Source organism: Trachinotus anak, unplaced genomic scaffold (assembly GCF_046630095.1).
Source record: "Trachinotus anak isolate AG129_WGS33_773 ecotype Australia unplaced genomic scaffold, CSIRO_AGI_Tana_v1 ptg000014l, whole genome shotgun sequence".
Taxonomy (NCBI): domain Eukaryota; kingdom Metazoa; phylum Chordata; class Actinopteri; order Carangiformes; family Carangidae; genus Trachinotus; species Trachinotus anak.
In genome coordinates, this window is record NW_027273865.1 from 14,899,435 (window position 1) to 14,910,883 (window position 11,449).

General features: G+C 41.1%; 1 protein-coding gene across 1 annotated transcript; it reads right to left on the reverse strand.

Annotated features, from left to right (window-relative positions):
• Nucleotides 1-32: 32 nt before the first annotated feature.
• Nucleotides 33-9,215, reverse strand: tmprss13a (transmembrane serine protease 13a). The gene is made up of 13 exons (XM_071495771.1): nucleotides 8,997-9,215; nucleotides 6,166-6,340; nucleotides 5,929-6,039; nucleotides 5,505-5,666; nucleotides 4,831-4,957; nucleotides 4,285-4,383; nucleotides 4,036-4,079; nucleotides 3,011-3,173; nucleotides 2,607-2,782; nucleotides 2,037-2,135; nucleotides 1,200-1,342; nucleotides 936-1,088; nucleotides 33-830 (listed from the first exon to the last, which is right to left on the reverse strand). The coding sequence occupies exons 1-13, from the start codon at nucleotides 9,012-9,014 to the stop codon at nucleotides 819-821; spliced, it is 1,482 nt and encodes a 493-aa protein (XP_071351872.1). The 5' UTR covers nucleotides 9,015-9,215; the 3' UTR covers nucleotides 33-818.
• Between the last annotated feature and the right edge of the window lie 2,234 nt (nucleotides 9,216-11,449).

An 11,449-nucleotide genomic window follows, 5' to 3' on the forward strand; every position in this document is an offset into this window, starting at 1 on the left:
ATTCTGTGATTAATCAATGCCATAACAATAAGTATTTTTCTTTGATCTTTATTTCATCTGTATGCTCAATGATCCCACATACAAGCTGCATAAATATGACACAGATGAGGCACACCTTGATATACAACATAAGAATAACAATTTCTGAAAAAAAAAAAAAAAAAAGAAATCACAGTGTGGAGGAGGAGAGGAAGAGGAGTTTTAGGTGAACAGAGTGCCAGCTCAATAATGGGGCCAAGGGTCACACTGCTTTCTTCATAAAGTGAATACATAAAGTGTCTTTTTTTTTATCTTTATATGGTAAACAACAGTTAGCATTAGAAAAGCCTGAGATGTGTCCCTGAGGGGAAAAAAACACACCTCTACAATCGTAAATCAGTAAAGAGTACCGTCCTCAAACCAATTAAAAAGATCACAGCCAGCCATCTTTAAAGCCCGCTTCACATGTGTTGTAGGTAAACATAGGTAGGTATACTGTATGACCGAGACACCAAGAGACAGAGGGGGGGGGGGGGGGGGGATTAAGAATGCAAGACTGAAGTCATAGCATCGATTAGTGTGTATTAATAATGTGGCAATACACAAAACAGATGTGTGACAGAAGATGAGTATACTGTAGATGATGCAGGACACCAAGGCAGAAGTCCTGTGTCCAGCTTGTGCATTTTGTCGCGCTGCCACTCCCCCCAGTCTTTCATCTGTCTGTCTTTCTGTTCACAGCTTCTTCTCATTAATTCCTTCATCTGTGTGTGAGTCCGTCCATCTCCCCAAGACGACTTCATAGTGCAGGGGGAGCACCGGCGGGAGACAGAGGGACATCACTTCACTTTCTGTATGAGGGCACAGGAAAAGTTTACAGTTGAGTGGAAATGCATCCTAATCATTTGGATGTCAAACACGCCCACACACTATTTATTCTCTCCATCCATTCTTACCTGCATTTTGCTGTAGATCCAGGGCAGAACGCTACTGACTTTGGTATAAACGCCAGGCTTGTTTTTTTCACCACAGCCAGCTCCCCAGCTTGTGATCCCCACCAGGTGCCAACGGTTGTCTCCCTGACATACCAGAGGTCCACCGCTGTCACCCTGAAAAAATACAGCTCCTCCTTACTTTCCTCTAAAGTTAGCTTTGCGTTAAAAGCACAACGCATATCCATTTTATTACCGTAATACTGTCCCTTGGTATTGACTGCTCACCTGACACGAGTCTTTGCCTCCATCCAGGTCCCCAGCACAGATCATGTTATTGGTCACAGCGCCTCCGTACACGGGGGGGCTGTTGCACACTTGTGTATCAATGAGCTTCACAGACACTTCCATCAGATCCTTGGAGGCAGTGCCTGTATTGGAGAAAACAATGTACTCATTTGTTTTTTCTAACAAGGCTCTGAAATACGTCAAAACAGCGGTTGAATATATGTTACATTTTTTCCATAGACCTTAAAAATAGTTTTACCTGAGTGATAAATACAGTATATGCTCTGCCATGGCAACAGCTGGTCCACTGTCATGTCTTCCATCTATTGTCTCCGGATTATAAGATTTATGGTGGGGTTTGACTTTCCTTATCAAGCCTCCCATCAGCCATTACTTTTGTTTTACTTCCATCCTTCTCATTTGCTGTCAGCTTCAGTTTATAGAGGACAGACATTACTCATGCATCCATGTTCCCTTAGGTGGTCCAGACTTTATTGTGTTGTGTTCTGCCTGTCTGTACTTCTTCTGATGGCTGTCTGCCTGAGTGCTGTACAGCTCTCCGGATTAGTTTGTTTTTTTGTCTGACTGTGTTCTTGTTGACGATTGTAATCTCGCCTCTTGACCTAAATTTGGGTTCCAGATCCAGTGTTACAGTTGATACACTTTATTGCCCCAGGGATGTTTTTCATGTGCACTGTGATCTGTTCTGAATTTACTTGTGCTTACGCTATACTGTATGAATCCACTGTCTCATATCCACCTGTCTTTCTGCTACAGTGGAAGCTAATTAGGATCAAATACAACAAACAAGCTTAGTGGCTCTGTGTCCGAGCATACCTGATCCTGCCTCAGTGGTGCCAAAGCCTGTGGTCCAGCATGTGTATCCAGGGAGAAATTGCTGGCCAGAAGTTGGCAGACAAACTGGCTGAATTTTCTCTGGATAACAAAAAAGAAAACAAGTATTTAACTTTTTCAGAAACACATTGGCAAACTTGTATTTTCAAAATGGTAATACTTAAGACAAATGCACACACAGAGAGCAAAATAAGTTCTTGGAGTTCATAGAAATTGGGTGATTTGTTCAAGGATGTTTAAGCTACAAAGGGAACGTTTACTGACACAGACTCTCGAACCTGGATCAGCCAGCAGAAAGGCCTGTCTTTCAAGCCATTCAGTCCCCCACCTGGCCACACTACATACTCTTTATGAACACATACTCCCGCCAAACATAAACAGCTTTTGTTTCTTCATACAAGGCTCTCTGTCCTGTATATTTTCAAGATGGAAGCAATCACACTGAAAGCTTTTCCTGATTCAGATTTCCACCATGGGCAAAATTCTGACTCCAGCCTCAGGTACGAAAGTAGGATGAAACCCTGTTTTTGGGGAAGTGAAGATGTGACTGACCATTGATAACAACTGGAGATTTGAGTCTGAGCAGAGCAACGTCTTGGTCATTAGTCCTGCTGTCGTAGTTCTCATTGAGAAAGATCTTTTTAACCAGGTAAGGCTCAGGTAGATTGTCCTGGGACACCACTCCAGCATACACCTTCCAGAACCGTGTTGAGGAAGCCAAAGCTTTACTTCAGCAAGACAAAACAAAAAAGACTTCAGCGTAAAGCAGTGGATTCAAATTGATGCTTACATTTTCAGCATTGAAGGAGCCAATCTTTGCATTTTAACTTTGTAAATGATCAGTTCAGCACTATGGACAGCGGCTGAACAAAATAAATTTCTGGTGTTTCAATGTATGAAATCTGTTGCAAGAATTAACAAGATTGTTCCAGTATAGAAAAAAAAGTGTCAGTCACCTTGGGAAGCAGTGGGCAGCAGACACTGCAAAATCAGGAGAGATCAAGACTGCACCACAGACGTGGGATCCTCTGTAGTGGAGCGACAACTGCCAAGGCCACTGACCTGTCTCGGCTATGCTGCCCCCAATGATCCGGGATGTAGACTGCTGCTGACCGCAGTCTGGGAAAGAGAGACGATGTATTATAGTGTTACTATTGTTTAATGAGTTACAGAGAAATGGTGATGATAGAATGATCATATTGGTTTGATTTATAGAATTCTGCTTTCCAAATCAATGATTTGAAGCAAATTTTAATTTATTACATTTTTTTTTTGTTTAGAGTTTTGTATTGTAGATATTTTCTTTTGCATATTTCAGTCTGCCAACTCAGATGTATTTTTATGTGAATGTAGAATATGTGAAGGGTTGATGTTTGCCATCTAGGTTCTGACCTAACCACACACCACAAAGAAAGCCTAAGCTCAACAGAGCAACATGTGGAAAGTGATGATAATAACTCCCTCCTAGGGAAAGATCAGATCCTACAGGTGGATGAAATAGTTCATGAACAGTAGCAGCAGTAGTAGAAAGTAACAGTATAGTTCTCAGGTAAGCGGGATGCCAGCAGGCATGGCAGATAAAGAGTGAGCAAAGCAATAGCAGCTTTGCTAAACATGGCTAAAAGGGGGCCTTAGATATATGTTAATGCCATGTGCAGTAAGCCATGTTGCCTGCCTGAACTAGCTTGCATGCTACTTGTCATACACTGTATGTGATATTGTGATATGTAGTATTTCATTGTTGGTTTCCTCATTGTTGAAATTCAACCTTATCACATCAACTTTCAAAGAAAGATTCAAAGCATGCTACAGTAATGTCAAGTGATATTGATCAAATACTCATGTTTTGTTGTTGTTGATGTGCAGTCATTTGTACTGCGTGTGTATGTGTGTGTGAGAGAGAGAGAGAGAGAGAGATACAGAGAGCTTATGTGTTACTGTGTGTGACACATGACTGTAGGAACAGATGGAGGCTCCTTACTCTCACACTGCAGGGAGACGGTTTCCCGGGATGGACAGGAAGAACTATGTAAATCAACAATGAGAAAAGCATGTTAATTAACATGAACACATACAGTAAACAATGTGCACCTGTGAAATTCTTCTACAAACATTGTATGTTTGATTTCACATGATGAGATAGATTTCATCATAAGCTGAGATCGAGAGGATCATAGATGAAGTGTGAGCTGTGCATGAAACAGGGGAGAAAAGGGACTAGTTTCTATACCTGACATTTACCGCACCCTGGATAAGTGAAGATGATCTGCTGGTTAACGTTAAACCAATGGACTGGCCCTTGGATTTCACTGCTTTGGTGACAAAGGAACTGGAGATAGAGAGAAGGGCATATCAAAAAGCCGAAGAGATAAACTTGCACATACAGAGACCATTTTGTTGAAACAATGCCTGATTGGGTCTGCAAACTCATTCTGGCTCTGGCACACTCCAGAGAGACCTGTGGAGAATCAATTCAGCCCTAAACACACAGCAGTAGGTGAGGAGAAATTAGATGGATCTCAGAGGGTAAATCACAGGTTGAAGATAGAACCCCACATTGGAAAATGGGTCTGGCAAAATAATGAGCTAAATCACTCCCTCGTGAAGCCAGAGCTAGCTCTGACTGATGATGGGGAATGGTAAAAAAATAAAAAATGATGCTAGAGTGAAGATCCAAGATGGTTTTCAGCATTTAGTGCTCCTATTCTTAGACCTTTTTATTGATGTTGTTTGCTTTAGGTCAAGTTAGCTTAAACTTAAAGTGGTGATTCTTTACTTGCTGAAGCCCAGCTGAGTGCAGGTCTGTTTTGCATATTTCTCATCCCAGCCTTCATAGCACACTGGTAGGAAGCGGCCATCTTCAGATGTCCTGACCTGTAGACTGTAGCCCTCACCAAACCTCACTGGTGGGAGACAGGGAGAGAGACAAAACATAGAAGACCACTTAGATGGAATCTCTTCAGGGGGTCATGTCAAGAGTGTTTGACCTGTGTGCAGCTGCTGCTGTTGTTACCACAAACAGTTATGGTAAAAGTAAAAATGAAATGTGAAATAAATTAAAGTTTCAACTTGCAAGACAAATGCATGTCTGCTGGTGTGTGTCACATTACATAATTCCTTGATACTGAAGTCAAAGTTGAATTACGGTGGAGGCACTTTTTACTTCTCACTTAAAAAGTACTACAAAAATATAATTACTGATTATATTATTTATATATTGCAGAGTTTCAACTGTTGTTAATATTGACACTAAATACAAGCGCCTGCCATAGATTATAATCCACATCACCAAATCTGTGTTTGGGAAATCAACACAAAGAAATTTCTCATCCGTTTTTCATTTTGAGGGTGTCCTTTTGGATGTCAAGTGTCCACCCATCCTTTTCCACCATGTGTCCTTGTTTTAGTCTGGTTTGTATTAGGTCTGTGTGTGTGGTTGTGCCTACTCACCGCAATTACTTTCATCACTGCCCAGTTGGCATTCTACTATCCCATCACACTGAACAGTATTGTTGGGGCAGGTGTCAAAACTTGGCAACGGCTCTTCGGTTCTGTCGTCGTTGTCCTCATTGTAAAGGATCGCTGCTGTTGCCAGCCTGGTGCCATAACGAACTGTTGTTGGGAGCACAGTGGGTAGTAATGAGTGTGGGTAACCAGAGGTACAGTGTGCATTGTTACCGTTATGGTTAACTAATACCATATCTTGACAAAAAAATTTGATATGAAAAAATTTTTAAAAGGTTAAGGAACCACACGGCACAAGAAACATATAACTTTTCATTTTCAGGCAGTTACAATAGTCCTGGATAAATTTGAGCAGCAGATGAAAATTAATGACAGTGTACAGTGATCTGTAGGAATAAACACAGTGTACCTCCAAGCCAGATGGCAAGTGCCAGCAGAGCAAGCAGCAGTAATGCTCCCCCTGACCCTCCATAACACTGGGCATTACTCTCACAGCATCTCTTCCTCTTACCACTGGGGGCTGGACACAGACAGTATACAAACTTAAGTGCACAAACACACATTGATAATCCTTGAAGTGACTCCACTTGTCTGCTCACACATTTGCATCAGTCGTATTCTCAGCAAAATAAGGGATATCACTCACATATGCCTGGCTGTGTGACTTGGTGAACAACCACAGGTGGTGGATACTGGGGAATGTAACGTGGCTGGTTGGGGGGTGTCAGGCCTGGACCCACACCATACACCACCTCCTCGTAGGACTTGAGGGGGGGCTGGGTGTGTACATCAACAGAGTAGTAAGGAGGAGGGGGTTCCTTCTGTGGGGAAAACACACAAGGGATGGAAGGAAAATTAATAGCTAGTGAGAGGTTATCAAATAGAAGTTAAAATCCTTTATTGTAAAAACATGCAATGTGATGTGGAATCTTTGTCTATTGCTGTGTCATCTATTACCTGAGGAAATAAAGCACTGTGCTATATTTAATAGGTATAATGGTATCAGTGGATAGACAGACGATAGATAGGGAGGTAAATAAATCTGTATGCTTAAGGTTGCCAGGATTGAGCACGTAGCCCATTGTCTGCCATGCAAACCTAACACAAGTCCATGTTTAAGTCCATACCTGGGTAACAACCTCACACACAAAGACACAAGTGATGTATCCTGGCAACAGAGTCTAAAGGATCATGTTTTAACAGTTCCTTTCCTCATTCCTTTCATGTTATCTTCTCTGCCCTTTTTGATTCGCAGATCCCAGTAGCCGTATCAAGTATTTCAGACAGAGGATTTAATCAGTGCTTGATTTTTTTGGGACAGGTAGGTTAACATCTGCTTACAAATAGGAGGTAATATGGGAGAGGAAAGGCAACTAAAATAAGTTTTGATTGGGAGCTAAAACTCAAAAGTGCTTTTACCCATTTGGTTAAGCTCTATCAAGAACTCACTGCCAATGGCTCATGATAAACAAATACACTGGTTAGCAGATGCTTCCTGGTGAAAAAAAAAACAAAAACCTCTAATATAAGTGATTCCATGTGTCTCTGACTTTCTGCCACCATGACTTGCAAAATTTGAGTTGGAAAGTTTCTTCCATAGTGTGTCGTTATCCAAACAATCTTTTCTCTTCCTGCTTCCCTGAATATGACGTTTAGCTACTGTAAAGTAGGATGTTAGGAAAGGTAGCTTCCAGTGCTTTTATGTGTTTGGACAGAGAGTGATAATATAACAAATAAGTTAATAGTTTGGCCTTTTGTTTTTCTTGCTTGCTGAGAGCTACATGGGAAGATTGATACTACTCTCATGTCTTTACACTAAATATGTAGCTAAAGCTAACAGTGGGATAGCTTGACCTACCACAAAAACTGGAAACGGGCCACTGTGTTAGCAATGTTGTTTACAAGTTATGGGTGTAGGCATAGGCTTAGGTACAATGTTACGTGATCACAGGTGTGAAGTGTCACCTTAGGATTTACAGAGATGCCACATTAATGATAACTCTTCCATTAGTCTTACAAATAAAAAATGTGCACACCTTTGTACTAAGATACTTTGATGGGGCTTGACACCTGAGATGCACATTTATGGTGTGTATAAGTCAGGTTCTGCCACTGTCTTTTCAAATTCGGTCAAATTAGTCTTTATGAGTGCAGCATGGAGCAGTAACCTCAGCAAATGACCCCAAAGTGCAGGAAAAGCCACGATTATTGTTCCCAACAGCCAATGATCATGTCTTTTTTATGGCTGTTGGGACTCTTCTCCATTCATCACTATGGTCACACTTACATAAACAGGAGGAGGGTCCTTTGTCTAAGAAAAGATTATGGAAAGGAATTAATCTGTTGAAGTGGCACTGAGAAGGCTCTGGGTGAACTCACTGCAAAAGATGTTTCATAAGGCCATTTCTATAGGATGCTGATCAAGTTTCAAAATACACCTAAAGGCAGCATACGCCCCACTTAATTGAAGTAAAATGGCTGAGCTGAAGTATGTTGAGAAGCAGGTCCATCATATTTCCCTATAGAGTACACATGCATCATCTTTCATGGTTTGCTATTATTGGCCCATCACTTTATCAGCCATTATCATATTAAATTAAAAGATTAGAGGTTCACATGACATTTAAAAGCTATTGTTTGACTCAAACAATAACTATAGTAATATAAAGTTACAAAGCTGCCCAATGTGAAATGGTAAACTAAAGTGTCCCTCTATGTTTAGTTGCCTGGTCTGTAGGAATGAAAAGAAATCACGGCAGATAGAAGTCGGGCTTCTGCATTTCATTAGAACATATAGTGATCTGAGCCTGACTGCAACTGAAATAAAGCTGAAGTATTCCTGTTTTAGTAAGAACACACAGTCAGTCCACTGAAAACGTCAATACATTATGTGCTTAACATGAGTCAAGTTTATCTGTATAACACAAAATCTCAAGTTTGTCTCAGAGAGCTGTACAATCTGTACAACACAACACCCTGTATCCTTAGACTCTCATTTTTTCTTGGTACACTACAACTTAACAGAATTCCTGTGTTAGGTAAACAAAAGTGTTGGAACCTAAAGTGTTAAATCACAGCAGAAACTGAGGACAGAGCCCCTTTAGCAGCACAGCACTTTAAACACTTCAACAGTGTTCCCTATTTAAGTAAAAGCCTAATCAAACTCCCTTCTTACCTGCAGTCAGGCAGGTAAACTGAAACAAATAAAACCTCTGATGTCAGCCTCTAATCCCTGCACTGGTCAGCACTCCTCAACCTTCTGGAAAACCACATAGGTTTAAGACAAGACAATACACTCAGCAAACAGAGAAGCAGATAAGCAGATCAAGAGTCTGAGAGACAAGTGACTATTGTTGAAGGAGGAAGTCTGATTATTGAATGAAGGAAGGTTGAAGAAGCCAAGCGACACATTGGAGCAAGAGGAAGGAGGGTTTTTTTTTGTTATAAGTAAAAGAGAAAGACACAATAGGAACCTACCGGGTCATGCTTTGCCATCGGACTCAGGGCAGCAGAGAGGGGAGACTGGAGGTAAAAGGAGGAAGGTGGATACTTTTTCTCATCCAGGTGTTTAGTCAGTCACGGGAACAGTGGTCAGAGCACGGTGACGCCACTTTTAACACCTCTATTCTTCTCTCCCTTTCTTCTCCTCTCCTTTCTTCTTCACTGTGTGTTTGTCACTGACTTTCATCCAAGCAGTAACAGGTAGGTCTGCCTTCCCCCTCCTTCCCTAACACCTCCCACTCGTAGCCTCCATCATTCTCTCAAGCCTTCATTCTTGACCTCACACAGACGGGCGTGCCCAGCGCACCAGATTCTCACCTGCCAGACCAGTTTGGTGGCAGCCAGAGACTGTCAGCACTTCTTTCACAGTATGAAGCTCCATTATGGCTCAAATGACAGCAGCTGAGCTGTCACAGGGAGCTGAACCAAAATGGCCTTCTCTCCACAGAGATTTTTTTTTTTTTTATGCTGAGACTGAATACTTTTCACATACAACGAAATACTATATTATTTATAGAATAATATAAACTGAAAAGAATATGTTTCAGTTTATTGCAGGGTGCCTTATCAATAACTATCAAAACTATCATAGAAATATAAAAACTTTGCACCTCAATATGCTTGTTTACAGTTTAAAGTGCCAGGGTAAACAAGCTCTGTCACTGAATCCTGGAAATAAAGAAATGTTCCCTCACTCACTCGTGTGGGTGGTACTGTTTGAGTGTTTTGCTTTGTCATGTCTCCCTTTGTAAGCTTTTCACTGGTTACAGTAGTTTTGCTTCCTAGTGTATGTTCTTCCTGGATCTTTCACCCTGTCACACTATGTAGGAACAATTTAACATGCGGGTGCTGCATGATAAGGGGACCTCTGCCTCTACTGTGTTCTCTGTATATATAATATATGAAACAACACATAATTGTGAATATAGGGTATCATGGTGCTTTTGTGGTCTAAGACCTACTCTACATAACAACACTGCCCCAGATTTGAACCTGAGTGAGAACCTTTGTGGCATGTCGACCCCTCTCTCCAGCTCCCCATGTTTCATCTTTGTCACAGCTCTTTATTATTACATAAATAAAGGCAAAATGTCCCCAGTGTATGTAACCAATGATAAGCAGATAGGGCACATCAACACATAGTATCAGCGCTAAATATCTTAGTGCTGAAATACAGCTCTGTACTGCAAGACCTTTAATGTGAGATAAACTCCGTAAGTGTTTGCTTGGCTTTATCTAGATCGTATCATTACTGAGGTACCGCATGATATACTGAGTTTAAAGGGAAGTGTCACAAGACTCTCACTGTGAAAATATATGTAACCTCAACACACCACTAGAGGGTGATATTTCAACAAGTCTCCTCCTACGTTGTCCGTGGGAACTACTCATGAGCCAAGTGACGAGAGAAAAAAATCCCCCCTCTGTACGAAAGTAGCAGATGATAGCTGACATTTCATTGAAACTCCTACAGTTCACATTTACACAGCAGTTCCCTGTCCATCTATTAGACAGACACTAAAAGATAATAGGAGCAAACATGTTTGCATTTACCAGGAACTAAAACTTGAACAGTCAGATGTGAAACAGAAAGGGGAATTAAGCTGACACATTTGTCTATAATTCAGAGCAATATTATTTCTCAGAATTGAAAGAATATTTTTACCTTACAACTAATTAGCAAAAAAAAAAAAAAAAAAAAACTAAACTAAAAAAAATAAATAAATAAAAAAAGCAGTGGCATTCCTTCAAAAGGTAAAGAGATAAATGTATCCCCTTAAATTGCATGCATTCTTCTTCAGTGTGGTAATGCAGGTGTTGAGGTCTCTCTTATATGTGGGCTATCAATATACAATGGCCTGGGGGCCTTTCTGTGTGGAGATAACGTGTTCTATCCATGTCTGTGTGGGTTCCCTTCGGGTACTCCGGCTTCCTCCCACAGGCCAGAGACATGCACATTAGGTTGATTGGTGACTCTAAATTGCCAAGTAGGTGTGTGAGTGAGTGTGTGTGTGGTTGTTTGTCTCTATGTGTCAGCCCTGCAATAGATTGGCAACCCATCCATGGTGTACCTCGCCCAATCTCAGCTGGGATTGGCTCCAGCCCCTCTCACGAGCCGGTTTCGGGTAAGCAGTATAGAAAATGGAAGGATGGATGGTTGATGGGATGAACTATAAATACTACAGCACTACCTCTACTTTGATGAGACAAATGACCTGTTAAGGATGTATTCATTGCATTTAGGTATTAAACAAGTTCATGTGAAAAACCTGCGAAGAGGCAGACAGTTTGTTTGATTCAACAATAATCATCCCTTTAGTTTTAGGGCAATTGTTATAAATCCATTGTGTTTGTGCAGATTTATTATAGCGCAGTATCCAACAGACACAAGAGGAAAGTCCAGATGTGTCATTTAAATGTTCAGCTTA